A 16,292-nucleotide genomic window follows, 5' to 3' on the forward strand; every position below is an offset into this window, starting at 1 on the left:
AAAACTATATGCACATCCATTACCAGTTATGGCACTGGAAATTAGTCCAATCCTTCTGGAAATCAGTCTGGCCATTTGGGTAAAAGCCTAGAACTGTTAAAAATCAATGAGAATTTTTTCCACTCTTTGACAAAGGCTATATGCCCAAAGACATTCGTTAATTCGTTAGACAGCATTGTTTATAAAGGTGGAATAGGAGCAATCTAAATACCCTCCCTCAGAATAAAGCCTAAGGTCTCCACTTAATGAAATGCTATCTGTAGGCTAGGTATGGTGGCTCATGACTTTAATCCCACTATTTCGGAGGCTGAGGCAGGAGGATTCCTTGAGGGTAGCCTGGGCAACAGAGCAAGACCCCATCCCCATAAAAAATTTAAAACTTAGCCCAGGTGCTAATTAGCTCATTGGTACGTTTCTGTAGTCCTAGTTATCAGGAAGGCTAAGGTGGGAGGAATGCTTGAGCTCAGGATTTTGAGGTTGCAGTGAGCTAGGATCATGCCACTGTACTCTAGCCTGGGTAACACAGTGAGACCCTATCTCAAAAAAGAAAGAAAAGGAAGAAATGGGAAGGAAGGAAGAAAGAGAGGAAGAGAGGAAAAGGGAAAGGAAAAGGAAAAAGAAAGGGGAAAGGGGAAAGGAAAGGCAATCTGTCATTATTAGAGGGTGGTTTTGAGGACAACAGAGCAAAAACAATTTTTTTTAAACATCATGCAGGCCAGACACAGTGGCTCATACCTGTAATCCTGACACTTTGGGAGGCCAAGGCAGACAGATCACTTGAACCTAGGAGTTTGAGACCAGCCTGGGCAACATGGAGAAATCTCACCTCTACAAAAAATTAGTCGGGGGCCCGGTGCAGTGGCTCACGCCTGTAATCCCAGCACTTTGGGAGGCCAAGGCAGATGGATCACCTAAGGTCAGGAGTTTGAGACCAGCCTGGCCAACCTGGTGAAACCTTGTCTCTACTAAAAATACAAAAATTAGCTGAGCATAGTGGTGGGCACCTGTAATCCCAGCTACTTGGGAGGCTGAGGCAGGAGAATCACTTGAACCCGGGAGGCGGAAGTTGCAGTCAGCTGAGATTGCGCCACCGCACTCCAGCCTAGGCGACAGAGTGAGACTCCATCTCAAAAAAAAAAAAAAAAAAAAAGAAGAGTAAAAAAGAACTAGTCGGGCATGGTGGCACATGCCTGAAGTCCCAGCTACTCTGGAGGCCGAGGTGGGAGGATCATCTGAGCCCAGGAAGTCAAGGTTGCAGTGAGCCCTGATTACACCACTGCACTCCAGCCTGGGTGACCCTGTCTCAAAAAAAAAAAAAAAAAAAAGCAGGCAGAAAACAGATGCAATGTTGCAGATTGTTATGACAAGAATGTGCACACATCTGTAGTCTGCCCACAGAACAGCTCTTAACGGAGCATATCGAAATGACAATAGTGGCTGTATGAGGATGAGTGATTTTTTTTCCTTATGCTCAAAATAATAATTCTGACCAATTCAGTCGCATGATGAAGCATGCACATCTGCCCCTATATCTCATCTAAAAGGAGTAAGGGGCAGCAGCCCGAAGCTGTGGAGGATAGAGGGTGACGCAAGGGTGGGCTTCAGGCCTCAGGAGGGTTGGGGAGGGCCCACCTTGCTCTCCTGGTTGCCGTAGGCCAGGAGCTGCAGGCAGTCGGTGGTGATGGCCAGGAACTTGGGATTGTTCTTGTTGAGCAGGGGCACCATCTTTTGCAGCCCGTCAGCCAGGCGCACGGCCATCTTGGCGCCCTCCTGGTACAGGAGCAGGTTATGCAGCGTGGTGATGGCGTAGAACAGGACCGACTCCACAGGGGAGCTGGGGGGGTGGGCAGGGGTTAGTATGCCGAGGTCCCAGGGGCCTGGCATACATGTGAGCCTGGTATGGGTTCCCACCTCCCCCAGGAAGCCTCCCCACTACTGACACCCCTCTGGAAATATCCCTTTGCTAAAATCTCATCACTCCTTGAGCCTGCCCGGCTCTTAAGCATGAAGCAAACAGCACCTGTCTTCTCCCAACTGAGACAATGACTCCTCCTGCTTCTGAGCCCCCAGCCCTGTGCTGAGCACACAGCAGGTCCCTAGACACTGATCCCTACTAAGTAACTACCATGTGGAAGGCCACATATTAGAGAGGCCTTGCAAGGTGTTCAGAGGGGAATGAAATCAGTGTCTCCCCTTCATGGAGCTCCCAGCCTGGTATAGGGATGAGAAATGAGGCCAGGCGCGGTGGCTCACGTCTGTAATCTCAGCACTTTGGGAGGCCGAGGCGGGGGATCACCTGAGGTTAGGAGTTCGAGACCAGCCTGGCCAACGTGGCGAAACTCCGTCTCTATTAAAAATACAAAATTGAGCTCGACATGGTGGCAGACGCCTATAATCCCAGCACTTTGGGAGGCCAAGGCGGGCAGATCACCTGAGGTCAGGAGTTCAAGACTAGCCTGGCCAACATGGTGAAACCCCATCTTTACTAAAAATACAAAAATTAGCCAGGCGTGGTGGTGGGCACCTGTAATCCCTGCTACTTGGGAGGCTAAGGCAGGAGAATCGCTTGAACCCGGGAGGCGGAGGTTGCAGTGAGCTGAGACTGCGCCACTGCACTCCAGCCTGGGCAACAAGAGGAAAACTCTGTCTCAAAAAAAAAAAAAAAAATTAGCTGGGCATGGTGGCAGACACTTGTAATCCCAGCTACTCAGGAGACTGAGGCAGAAGGAATATTCAAACCTGGGAGGTGGAAGCTGCAGTGAGCTGAGATCATGCCACTGCAGTCCAGCTTGGGCGACAGCAAGACCTCATCTCAAAAAAAACGAGAAATGAGACCAATCAACATTTTGTAGGGGGCCCAGAAACAGAAAGTTTGTAAGGAACTTTGCATTTGCTGTTCCCTCTGCCTGGGACACTCTTCGGTTCCTCCACACTAGCCAAACTCCACTCATCTGTTAATCCCCTGCCATTAAGCGATTCCACCTCTGAGCAACCTCAATGCTCTTCTGCCACAGCCTGTGTCATATCCTGATCATTAACCTGCTGTTTACATGCCTGTGTTCCCTGCTGGGCTGTGAGCCACTGAGCACCAGGATGGGGTGTGCCTCTGCCTGGCACATGATAGTTGCTCGCTGGGTATTTATGGAAGCCCAGGGAAGGGAGGGGAGAGGCCCAAGTGAGGCGGGGTCCTGGACTCCTGCACTGAGCAGGGGTGGGTACCTGAGCATGCGGACCAGAGCAGGGATGCCGCCCGACTTGAAGATGGCGAGCAGCCCCTCCCGGTGGTGGGAGAGGTTGTGCAGGATGCTGGTGGTACAGCGGGCCGTGTCCAGGTCACTGGTATTCTGCATGGTGCGCACGACAGCGGCCACCAGCTGGGGTGAGCCCATCAGGGCCCGCCGCGACGCCTCCTTCTTTGATAGCTGGTTCACAATCATGGCCGCCTTAGTCACCACCACCTGGAGGGCAAAGGCAGGTGCGAGGACGTGAGCACTAAGGAGGGGCCGGGACACCCTTCCACAGAGCTGAGGAGGGCCCCAGACTCGTCACATACAGGGGAGTCCGGGTCATAACCTTCCTCCTCCCCTACAATGTCCCTCCCCTGAGGACATCTGCTCTCTCCCCTCCCTGCTCAGCCCCCACCCTAGCCGGGACCCTCACAGACCGGGTCCTCGTCGTTGAGCAGCTTGGTGAGCTCGGGCAGGGCTCGAGTGGCCAGCTCGGCGTCGTCCTGGTAGTTGATGAGATGCACAATGGCCGACTTGAGCAGCTGGGATGGCTCGGCCAGTCGCTGCAGGTTGGTGGCCTGCCCCTCCACCTGCGTGGCCAGCAGCAGCGAGCTGTCCTCGCCTGACACGCCAGGGCACATGGCCTCCCGCACCCGTTTGGCTCTGGCTGTTGTGGACATCTGGTACTCCAGGTCACCTGGGGGCCATGGGGACAGGGACTGAGTGCGGGCAGTGGGCTGGGCAGACACTGGGGAGCAGGGCAGGCTGCACACAGCCCCACCTCGGCCCTCTGGGCTACCTTTCACCCTGCCCAAAGCCGCAGCGCATGACTGGCCATTCTACCTCTCCCCAGGGACCTTGGGGAAGTCACCATCACCTCAGTAACCTCATCTGTAAAATGGGCCCCACATGTTATGTCCATCATGGGAATTTTTTTTTTTTTGGCACACTTATTATGTGCCTGGCAGTGAATTCAGTGCCCTGCTATTTTCTCATATAATCTGACAATGACCCTGCAAGGTAAGTACTATCATTGGCTCCTCTTTACAGATGGGAAAACTGGGCACAGAGGGGTTATAAGGCAGCCTGACTCAGGGGCCCAAACCCCTATTCCATTCTCCTCCCTTACCCATCAGGTCTCCTTTCAACCCTGAAATCTCAGGAGTTTAATTACACCCTCATCATCCCCAACAGCGGCAATCCTCCCACTATACAGGCAGGCAAACAGAGGCCCAGAGAGCCACCAACATCACATCTCACAGCAGATCAGAGGGAAAGTCAGGGCTGTGGGTTCAGGGAGCCAGGAGCTGGGTCCTCAGCTGAGACGTCAGGTTCCTCTCTAACTTCCTTCCTCCCCCTGGGTGGGTCTGGGAGTCCCACAGGTAGATGCCCAAGCAGCCACACCCTGGCAACTGTCCTGATGCCCCCAGGGAGAGGGACGCAGAGGTTCCACCCTCTAATTAGTTGGGAAGGAGGAGACAGCTGCATGGCTTTCCCACCTGGATGCTGTACTTTTTGCTACCAACACAGTGCCTGGCCCTGCCCAGCCAAGAGGCCCCGTACTCCCCCTACCAGCTGTCAAGGAGGAGACTGGTGTGCAGGGGCTGACTCCGCAGAGCCCCACCAGCTACAGTCCACCCTCACTACTCTCAGAGCCTACAGCCCACCTCATGGCATGTTCAGGGCCCCGGAGGCACCTGTGGTCAACAGTTCTAGGGCCTGGCTACTCCTCTCCCCCAGAGGGGCAGGGGAGGCTTGGGCTGGCGGGGCACCCCCAGCCAGGACTAAGCCCTAGAGCTGAGTCAGTCACTCGTCCCACAGCCTCGGCCTATCTGCATGTCAGCAGCAGAGGCCTGGTCTCCCTCCCAACGAGGGGCCCTCAGGCTTGAGACCTACACCTCCTCTACCCAAAGGAGAATCCCTGGGGGGTTCCTGGAGGCTAGGGCCCTGGCTCTCCCATCAAATGTGAGGCTCCTAGAGCCAAAGGGCTGTGTCCTCCCTGCCATCCATGGGCTTCCTGAGAGCCATAGTGATGCCTCCTCATCAGATTCTTATTTTTTTATTATTATTATGATTTGAGACGGAGTCTCACTCTGTCACCCAGGCTGGAGTGCAGTGGCACAATCTCAGCTCACTCCAACCTCTGCCTCCTGGGTTCAAACAATTCTCCTGCCTCAGCCTCCCTAGTAGCTGGGACTACAGGTGCATGCCACCACACCCGGCTAATTTTTTATTTTTAGTAGAGACGGGGTTTCATCATGTTGGCCAGGCTGGTCTCGAACTCCTGACCTCAGGTGATCCACCCACCTCAGTCTCCCAAAGTGCTGGGATTACAGGCGTAAGCCACCGCGCCCAACGTCCTCATCAGATTCTTACATTCACAGAAGACAAGGACTGTGCCTCTTCCTTCAGACTGGAGGCACCCTGAGGGCAGGGACTATGCCTTCCCTCCCTACCTTCCCTCTTCACAGAAGAGGATTTTGTGACCCTCCCAGATGCAGCACCCTGAAGTAGTTGCACCTCCTCCTTCAGACTGGGTGGGCCCCCTGTTAGTATGAGCTGTGCCTCCTCCCTCAGACCAGGGACCCCCTAGAATCCGCCTCCTTTCACTCTGACCTCTCTCCAGGACCCAGGCAGGTTTTCTACCCCATGGAATAGTTCCAAGGGGTCCTGACCTTGGCTGGGGGGCACCCCCTGGGTGTAGGTGGTGGTCTTCTTGAGCGTGTACTGGCGCCCGCAGGCCTCATCCTCCTCCATGATGCCCTTGCTGCTGACGGAGGGCACGCAGGTGTTGGCGCCCGAATGGATACCCGAGTCGTAGGTGTACGTCTGCTGCCACTCAGTCACCTTGATAGGCTGCTCCATCAGGTTCATCACCTCCATTGTGGCTACTGGGGGCACAAAGGAGGAAGTCAGGAAGCAGGAAGTCACCTGGCCGAGCCCCCAGCTTCAGCCCATCCCCAAGTCCTGCCTGTCTTGCCATGTAATCACCATGGCCCCAGGGGTTTCAATGAGGATGCAGGCTGGGGATGAGTGGGTGCCCAGAAGGGTAACAGGCCCAGGGAGGTGCTGCCCATGAAATATCCTGGGAGCAGTGAGCCCCAGGGGTGCAGCTGTGTGTGTGTCCTGGGCTTGCATCTCTGACCTCTTAGGGGGATGAGCCCCAGGGGGCAGGGCAGTAAAGGGCCAGCTGCCGCCAGAAGCCCCTGTTCACTCACCTTGCTGCCCTGACCCAACTGTCTCAGGGCCAAGAAAAGGCACCCAGGACCTCTAGCAGCTTCTGAGGTCCCCTGGGCCCACCCTCAACCACTGGGGCTCCCTGGGAAAGGCTGCAGGGAGGAGGCACCCCAGTCATTGGGCAGGAAACTGGGTGGGGCAGGGAAGCGGTCTGACAGGTTTCTCTGGAACGCCCCAGGCTCCCTCAGAGACTCCAGGATCTGGCTTTCCTACAGATTGGGCAGGATCACTCGTGGCCCTGAGGCTGAGGCCCCAAGGCCCCTTCTCTCCCAGCCCTCCCAGCACCTAGAAGCCTCTCTGAGTCCCACAGAGCGGTTCAAATCTCAGCTACTCACTACTGGGGCAGTTCACCTCCCCGCAGAACCTCAGTCCTCATCTATAAAGCGGGGTCACACGACCTCCCTCAGAGGTGGTTGCGAGGATCTGGTGCATAGCCGGTGTTCAGAGGCCACGGCCATTACCATCAGCACCGCCTCTCCTCCGGAAGTGCTTCCTCACCTCCTGGTCTCCTCGAGCCCAGGCTAGGGATCTGAGGTGGGGCAGGCCTGTGGGTGGTCACTGCCGTCAGGAACCCCTCTCTCTCTCTGCAGAGGTTTAGGTGCACCTGAAGGTTAATGAGTAGCAGGGCCGTACTTTGTACCAGGGAGGTGAACTTCCCACTTGGTCTATGTTTGGCTCCACTGTCCTGGGAACTGACCTGCAGAGGTCAGCGGCTGCGGGGAGAATGGAAGCCGTGATCCCATGAGGGCCTACTATGAGCCAGACCTCTCACAGACACCGTCATGCTCATGGGCGGGTTTCAAAGCACATGCGCTGTTCCCCCGCATACAGATGCAGGAACTGAGGTTAGAAATGGCAGAGCTGGGACTGGGACCAAGTACAGGTGTGAGAGCACCGAGGTCTGTGGTCTTTGCACATCCCAGCGCAGCCTCAGTGAGTAAGCAGAACTCAGGCTGGTCCACCCATGAAGCCAGACAGCACCCGGGTTGTCTCACTGTGATGGGGACCAGGGGAGGGTGGAGTGGCTGGGGCAACCTGGCCCCACCCCAGGAACAAAGATCACCAAGGATAAGTCTTCCCTGTGACAGCCCCAATGCCACCCTCCAGGAGGATGACGAATGGTCCTGCAGGTCTCACAGCCTTTTATGGCAGGCAGCCGTGAGCACACCTGGAACAGGCAGAGGCAGGGGCCAGGCTGGCTCCCAGCTGCCTCCTTCCTCTCCTCCCGCCATCCCTAGTGACTCAGAGTTTCAGGCTGATTAAACAGAAGCAGTCTGGCAACCCCAGACGGCAGACCCCAGAGAGCAGGCTTAGGCCACCAGATGTGCACAGCTGCTTCCCAGGCATTTGAAAGTGTAGCTATTTCAGGAGGAGCCCCCCCCAACCAGCCCCCTTTCCACACGCACCCCTTCCCCACACCCCTTCCCCAGCAGCAGAGGGGAATGGCCACCGGCAGGAAATGGTGGGCAGCAGTGGGTGGCGGGGGTCAGAGTGCTCGGAGAAGGTAGACATGGGAAAATCCTGCTAAAATCCTGAGCTCCAATCCCAGCACTTTGGGAGGCCGAGACGGGCAGATCACGAGGTCAGGAGATCGAGACCATCCTGGCTAACACGGTGAAACCCCATCTCTACTACAAAATACAAAAAAAAAACTAGCCGGGCGAGGTGGCGGGCGCCTGTAGTCCCAGCTACTTGGGAGGCTGAGGCAGGAGAATGGCGTAAACCCGGGAGGCGGAGCTTGCAGTGAGCCGAGATCCGGCCACTGCACTCCAGCCTGGGCAACAAAGCGAGAATCCGTCTCAAAAAAAAAAAAAAAAATCCTGAGCTCCTCCTGCTGTGCCGCCTTCCCCAACCATTTCCCTGCCCCAAGGGGGAGTCCCAAGAAAGAGCAGCAGAGAGCTTGGAAGAGAAGCTGCCCCCGGGAGGGAAGGAAGGTGTAAGTGTATCAGTAAACACAGTGGCAATAACCTGCTGAATGCCGCTCTGCTGGGCTCAAGGCTGAGCGACATCTGGACACTGCTGGACATCTGCAGCTCTGGTCCACAAACACACTGCATCCCAGCCAGAGGGCCCTCCTCCATAGACAGTGCCTAACCCTGGGGCTTCTCAGCTAAAGGAGAGGGAAACGGGCCTCACTCCAAACAAGGGTCACCCCTTGCCAGCCTCACGTCTAAAGGGACCACCAGAGTCAAGCCGAGGAACTTCCTCAGCAGGCCCCTCACCACCCCCACCAGCCCAGGTGGACCGTCAGGAGACTGCTGAGGGCTGGACAGCTACCCAGGGAGAGACAGAGGCCACAGGATGCCATGGGGGTGGGGGGCGAGGGTTCCCATTGGCCTTTATTATTATATGAATCTTGTTCTTCCCTCAAAGCAACCTGGCAGATGTTTTATTATTTCCAATTTCTTTCTTTCTTTCTTTTTTGAGACAGAATCTCTCTCTGTCGCCCAAGCTAGAGAACAGTGGCACGATCTTGGCTCACTGCAACCTCCACCTCCCGGGTTCCAGCGATTCTCCTGCCCCAACCACCCAAGTAGCTGGGACTACAGGCGTGCACCACCACGCCTGGCTAATTTTTGTATTTTTAGTAGAGACCAGGTTTCACCACATTGGCCAGGCTGGTCTTGAACTCCTGACCTCAGATGATCTGCCCACTTTGGCCTCCCAAAGTGCTGGGATTATAGGCATGGGCCACTGCGCCCGGCTTTATTCCCAATTTCTAGGTGAAGAAGCTGTGCCTGCACACTGAGAAAATGGCAACACTCATGGTAGGAGGAGCATCCAGTCCACTAGACGAGCCTGAGTGGAGCTGAGCCCTCTTGCCAAGGGGAGGAGGGGACCAAGGTGCTTGCAGATGGAAGCAGAGCACCCGGCTGCAAATCAAGAGTACCAGGTTCAGGCTGGGTGCACTGGCTCACGCCTGTAATCCCAGCACTCTGGGAGGCCGAAGCGGGCAGATCACGAGGTCGGGAGTTCAAGACCATCCTGGTCAACATGGTGAAATTCTGTCTCTACTAAAAAGTACAAAAATTAGCCGGGCATGGTGGTGCACACCTGTAATCCCAGCTACTCGTGACGCTGGGGCAGAAGAATTGCTTGAACCAGGGAGGTGGAGGTTGCAGCGAGCCGAGACCACGCCACTGCACTCCAAGCCTGGGTGACAACAGAGCAAGACCCTGTCTCAGAAAAAAAAAAAAAAAAAAGAGTCCCAGGTTCTAGTCCCAGCTCTGCTACAAACTTGCTGGGTGTCCTTGTGTCCCTGGATCTCAAAGGAATGTTATGTCTAAGATTCTAGGAATAAAAAACCAGGATTCCCACGACAGACAGAAGGCTGGGGGTGGGCAACGTCAGAGTTGGGAACCAGTTCTGGGAGAGGACACACTCCGGAACTCCTCCTGAGGAAGGAGTCAAGGGAGCTATTCCTGCAACAGGAAGGCTGGAAGTCAGACCTCAGGCAGGACTGTCAACCAGCCCCACCCTTCTCCTTACCTACTGCCCAGGAGAACAAGGGAACTTCTACAAGAAACAAAAGTGCTGGTTTTACAGTTCCCAGGGTGGAGGGGGCCGCACCCAGTTCAGTCTTGTCCCTCTCCACCCTGGACATGGAGTCAGACCTTCCGCAATGCCCCTGGACAGAGCCAGGGTGGAAGCGAGAGACACAGACGTGGGCCCTGCCCACTCGCCCCAGCCAGAGACGGGCAGGGACAGAGACAGGGCGGGTTTCTGAGTTGAATGGGGGGCCTTTGTTTAGAGCCTGCTCTATTGTTAGCAGCCTGGGAGGAAGAAGCCAGATCAGAGACTGTAGGGACAGCCCAAGGACAGGAAGAAGGAAGACGGGCCCTGGAGAGGGGGTGCAGAGGACCCTTCCCCACGGGGCCCACATCAGGTAAGTGTGAGCAAGTAATACGGCTAGACTGGGTGCACCCCTACCCTTCATCCTGCCTCCTCCTCTGCACAGCCAACCTAGAGGGCTGGCACCGGGCACCCTAAATCCAAGACTGACCTGGCAGAGTGTGGCCCAGCCCTGACATTAAAAATAGCCCAACCAGAGCTACACCAGGCTCCTTCCCCAGCCAGCACCTGCCAAGGACAGTCAGCAACAGGCACATCTAGGCTGGGTTGCAGGGCACCAAAGTGCCAAGACACCTGGAAATAAGGACAGGAATGGGTTACCCCAGAGGCCATGCTGGAAGCAGGCTCAGAAACACTGCATTTGGGGACAGAGGAGCAGGGAGGAGCAGGGCAGGGCTGGGTGCCCCTGAGGTTCCTTAGGCTAGAGGCCAGCACGCTTTGCAGACACAGGTCCCCAGGCTCAGACAGCGACAGGGTGAGCACAGGATTTCCCAGGCTCAGACAGCGACAGGGTGAGCACAGGGTTCTGAGTGAGGAGAGGGGCTCGATTTCCTTAAGCTTCATTTTCTTATCTGTAAAATGGAGATGATCAAGTGACTTCTTTCATCGCTGTGACTCTGGAAGCCCTCTGTCCACAGGAAAGGCATGCATTCACATACTAGAAGAACAAAGAGATGGCAGAGGAGGCGGAAGCCAGCTGGAGCAGTAGTTCATGCCTATAATCCCAGCACTTTGGAAGGCGGAGGTGGGAGGGTCGTTTGAGCCCAGGAGTTCAAGACCAGCCTGGGCAACATAGTAAGACCCTGTCTCTACAAAAAATAAAAATAAATTAGCCGGGCATGGTGGCACGCACCTGCAGTCCCAGCTACTCTGGAAGCTGAAGCGTCACTTGAGCCCAGGTGACTGAGGCTGCAGTGAGCCAAGATCACTCCACTCCAGCCTAGGCAACAGAGCGAGACCATATCTCAAAAAAGAAAGGTGAGGGGTCCGGGCATGGTGGCTCACGCCTGTAGTCCCAGCATATTGGGAGGCCGAGGCGGGTGGATCACAAGGTCAGGAGTTTGAGACCATCCTGGCCAACATAGTGAAACCCCATCTCTACTAAAAATACAAAAAATTAGTGAGGCGTGATGGTGGACGCCTGTAATCCCAGCTACTCAGAAGGCTGAGGCAGGTGAATCACTTGAACCTGGGAGGCGGAGGTTGCAGTGAGCCGAGATCGCGCCAGTTGCACTCCAGCCGGGGTTACAGTGTGAGACTTGTCTCAAAAAAAAAGAAAAAAAGAAAAAGAAAAAAAGGTGACGGCCGGCACAGAGACCTGCTGGGCAAGGTGGCTGGCAGTCTGCTTGGGGGGACCCTGGCTGCTTTCTCTGACCCCTAAGATGGGGACTAGGTAGGGAGCTGCCTCCCAGGCCCTGGGGAGGTGAAGGAAACATGGCTGAGGAGAAGGGAAGTGGAGCTTCGCTCAGGCCAGGTGGTGACACTGGCTGCCCCAAGGCCAGTCCATGCTGCTTCCTGCAGCCAGGGGCAGCTGCACAGCCAGGCGTGAGCATTCCCCACATAGCAGTCCCAGGGGGAAGCTGGGCTCAGCGGGGTCTCCAGCCCCCACCTTCCCCACTCTGTCCCTGGCTCCCGCTGAGGTCTGGCCCGCAGTTCCAAGCACAGACACAAACAGACTCTAGAAAGTGCATGATGGCTTCCCTTGAGGGCCTGTCTCCCTCTCAGACTGGGGCTGCCCAAGGAGGCCTCTCCCCTCTGGCTGGCAGCTCCAGGAGGGAACCTCCTGCAGACTAGAGGTTCTCTGGCAGACACTGTGGTCTCCATCAGCAAGCTGGTCCATTCCAAGAGGGCAGAACTGAAGCAGGAGCTGTGTCAGAGAAGCTGGTCTTAGGCTTCCGGAGGAAAACCCTTACTTCCAGTCTGGAGGGCAGCCCGGGCTGTGGCCTGAGGATGAGCTGGGGCCTGGGGGAGGCTCAGGCCTGCCGACCCAGCTGCTGTTTATTTTCCTCCTTCTGGGCTCCTTCCCAAAGTAAACAAACCCGGGTGGGAAAATGAAGGGGATTTGTAGGAGAGGGAAATGCCATGGCCAAGTGGCTCGACCCGGGGACCTCTATGCTCCCCTGGAGAGGGCTCCAGCTGGAGCTCCATTCCCTGCTGGTGACCCCCGTGGGCAGATTCCCAAACCAGCAGACGACCCCAGACCGAGACTCCTGGGAATGGAAAAACACTTCACCCCACACCAGGAAACAACAACAAAAGGTTGACGTGTGTTGGTGACGCAAAATACACAAGTACTTTCATTGCACTGCCTCCAACCACCACCAGTGGGGCTTGGGCAGCCTGGGGTCCAGGGGCAGCCCACTCCTCAATAACAGCAGGTCGGACCCCAGCTGACTGAGGCCCACTCCCTCGGGTGTGATTCTACAGGGTGTGATTCTGCAAGGATCCCTACATATAACCCTCTCCTGGGAAGATCCATCTGTTTATTGTACAACACAGGCTGGAAAACCAGGATTGGAATAAAAGTTTGGCTAAAATCTGTTACTGTAGGCAGGGTGCAGTGGCTCATCCCTGTAATCCCAGCACTTTAGGAGGCCAAGGCAGGTGAATCCCTTGAGCCCAGGAGTTCCAGAACAGTGTGGGCAACATAGCGAAACTCCATCTCTACAAAAAAATGCAGAAATTAGCCGGGCGTGGTGGCATGTGCCTGTAGTCCCAGCTACTTGGGAGGCTGAGGTAGGAGGATCGCTTGAGCCCGGGAGGAGGAGGTTGCAGTGAGCCGAGATCTGCACTCCAGCCTGGGCAACAGAGTGAGACCCCATCTCAAAAAAAAGAAAAAAAAAAAGTTACTATATACAAAGGATGAGCTCATCAAGATCAAGGCTAAAGAACAAAAGGATGCTAAGAAAAGAGGAAGAGACTTGGCTGGGTGCGGTAGCTCATGCCTGTAATCCCAGCACTTTGGGAGGCCAAGGCGGGTGGGTCACAAGGCCTGGAGTTCCAGACCAGCCTGGCCAACATGGTGAAACCCTGTCTCTGCTAAAAACAAAAAAAACTAGCCAGGCGTGGTGGCAGGTGCCTTTAATCCCAGCTACTCAGGAGGCTGAGGCAAGAGAATCGCTTGAAACCAGAAGGCAGAGGTTGCAGTGAGCTGAGATTGTGCCACTGTACTCCAGCCTGGGCAACAAGAGCAAGACTCCATCTCAAAAAAAAAGAAAGAAAAAAAGAAAAGCAAAGAGGAAGAGACCTTAATGAAACTTAATGAAAGTTGCCGTTTTGGATTATGGGCAATTTTTTTCTTTTCTCTTAAACTTTTCTAAACTTCCCAACTTTTTTTTCCAATGATCAGATATTACTTTTTTAATTTTCTTTTTCTTTTTTGAGACAAGGTCTCACTCTGTTGCCCACGCTGGAGTACAGTGGCACAACCATGGCTCACTGCAGCCTTCAAGTGCTGGGCTCAAGCAATCCTTCCACCTCAGCCTCCCAAGTAGCTAGGACCACAGGCACATACCACCATGCTCTAATTTTTTTTTTTAAGAGATGGGGTCTTGCTGTATTGCACAGGGTGGCAGGCTGGTCTCAAAGTCCTGGCCTCAAGCAATCCTCCTGCCTCAACCTTCAGAGTGGTTGGGATTACAGGCGTAAGCCACTGCCCCAGCCAGATGTTACTTTCTCAATCAAGGGAGAGGAGGAGTCTCCCCTAAATAAGCAGCTTATTGATTGCCAAGCCCCTGTCCCAACTCTGCTCTGGTCCCTGCCACTGTCTTCATAGTAGAGAAAGACACAGAAAGCTGAGCTTCAGCTGGGCATGGTGGCTCATGCCCATAATCCCAGCACTTTGGGAGGCTCAGGTGGGACAAATGCTTGAGCTCAGGAGTCCAAGACCAGCCTGGGCAACATAGCAAGACCCTGTCTCTACACAAAACTTTAAAAATTAGCTGGGCATGGTGGTGCACACTTGTGGACCCAGCTACTTGGGAGGCTGGGCAGGAGGATTGCTTGAGCCCAGAGTTCAAGGATGCAGTGAGCTGTGATCACGTCACTGCACTCTAGCCTGAGGGACAGAGTGAGTCCCTACCTCAAAAAAAGGAAAGAAGGCCGGGCCCAGTGGCTCACGCCTGTAATCCCAGCACTTTGGGAGGCTGAGGTGGGTGGATCACTTGAGCAGGAATTCAAGACCAGCCTGGCCAACATGGTGAAACCCCCGTCTCTACTAAAAATACAAAACTTAACTGGGCATGGTGGTGTGTGCCTGTAGTCCCAGCTACTCAGGAGGATGAGGCAGTAGAATTGTTTGAACCTGGGAGGCAGAGGTTGCAGTGAGCTGAGACTGCATCACTGCACTCCAGCCTGGGAGACAGAACAAGACTCCATCTCAAAAACCAAACCAAAAAAAAGGAAAGAAAAGAGAGGAAAAGAGAGGAGGAAAGAAAGCTGAGTGCCAATAGTGGTGACTCACGCCTATAATCCCAGCACTTTGGGAGGCTGAGGTGAGTGGATCACCTGAGGTCAGGAGTTCAAGACCAGCCTGACCAATATGGTTGAAACCCTGTCTCTACTACAAATACAAAAATTAGCTGGGCATAGTGGCAGGAGAATCACCTGAACCCGGGAGGTGGAGGTTGCAGTGAGCCAAGATTGCGCCACTACACTCCAGCTGGGTGACAGAGTGAGAGACTCGTCTCAAAAAAAAAGAATGAACGAAAAGAATGAAAGAACGAAAGAAAGAACAAAAGCAAGCAAGAAGGCTGAGCTTCCTGCCCTACTGGCCCCAAAGGCCAAGATGCCAGGAGGCTGAGCAAAGGGGAGTGGTCCACGAGCTTTCCCTTCAGGCCTGGCAGAGGAAGTTGCTTCACAATGAGGTATTCCATGTCCCCAGACTCAACCATGTCCCAGGAGAGGCCGCTCAGTGTCACTTTCAGGAACACAAGCCCTGGTGGCCTGCCCAGCCACACTGCTTTTCCTCTTCACAGGGGTCACGGGGCCAGCTCACAGATGGCTTTCCCTCTCACTGCCAGCTCGCTCTTCTCCCAAAAGATACAAGATGAAGAGTCTCCCCAAAGGGCAGCGATTCCCGCCTGGCCTCCCTGACGGACAGGATGGCCCTCATCAGAGAAGAGTCAATGCTGAGCCTCCACCTCTCTCTCTTACTTCTCAACTCAAGATCTCATCTTTAGCAGGCAGAAAGCCCTTCCTCCTGTCTAGACTGCGTCCCTTCAAGTCCCTTCAGTAAGTGCAGCATGCAGGAGCTCTCATGTCCTCGGGGGAGATGGGAAACTGCAACCTCATCCCCTCTTTGTTGTAGTCAGTGGGATGGGGTTCATTGTTTTCTTCTCTGTCTCAAGTCCCATTAGCCTTCTCCACAATCAATAATCCCCCTGCCTGGGGTCCCCGCCTGCCCTCAGGGGATCCAGAAGCGTGGTAGTGACAGGCTCAGTACTCCGACTGCACCATCACATAAAGAGAACCCATTTCCCAGACCCCAAATCCAGGCCCATTCTGGTGTTCGATGTCCAGCTGGCAGAGACGCCAGAACCAGGCAGGTCTGGAGGACAATCTGACACCAGCTCCTCCCTAGAGGGCCAAGGCTCTGGCTGACAGGCAGCACACATGACCCCCACCTCCATCACCAGAAAGGCCCTCTCAGCAGCTGCCTATCTCAGGTCTCTTGGGCTTCAGAGCTGAGGACAGCCAGTTCCCCATCAAGAGCAGCCTGGCAGCACTGCCTGGTCCGCTCCAGCAGGACATTAGCCCAGGCCTAAACTGGACTCTCGTTTCTCGCCACTCCCCACAGGGCAGCACCCTTTATCTTGGCATAGCCCCAGCCCCCAGCAAAGCAGGCAACTCCCACTTCCTACACATGAACAAGCCCAAAACAGCCATGGTTCTACCTAACTCAAGCTAGGAGGCAGCACAGCTTTGACCCCTGCCTCCTCTTTTCCTCTCAACCTTTCCCCAACACCCACCACGCAG

At 54.9% G+C, this 16,292-nt stretch overlaps 1 protein-coding gene across 14 annotated transcripts in view; it reads right to left on the reverse strand.

The window, feature by feature from the left end:
• Positions 1-16,292, reverse strand: part of JUP (junction plakoglobin) — a 39,029-nt gene that overhangs the window by 11,936 nt on the left and 10,801 nt on the right. For 5 of the 14 annotated variants that reach the window (XM_077968820.1, XM_015119572.3, XM_028835551.2 and 2 more), the window contains 4 exon segments: positions 5,903-6,118; positions 3,665-3,924; positions 3,220-3,458; positions 1,633-1,834 (listed from right to left, as the gene is read on the reverse strand). In XM_077968820.1, the coding sequence (XP_077824946.1) occupies positions 1,633-1,834; positions 3,220-3,458; positions 3,665-3,924; positions 5,903-6,110 (909 nt within the window). In that variant the 5' untranslated portion in view covers positions 6,111-6,118. 14 annotated transcript variants of the gene reach the window in all.

This window comes from Macaca mulatta, chromosome 16, assembly GCF_049350105.2.
Source record: "Macaca mulatta isolate MMU2019108-1 chromosome 16, T2T-MMU8v2.0, whole genome shotgun sequence".
Classification (NCBI taxonomy): domain Eukaryota; kingdom Metazoa; phylum Chordata; class Mammalia; order Primates; family Cercopithecidae; genus Macaca; species Macaca mulatta.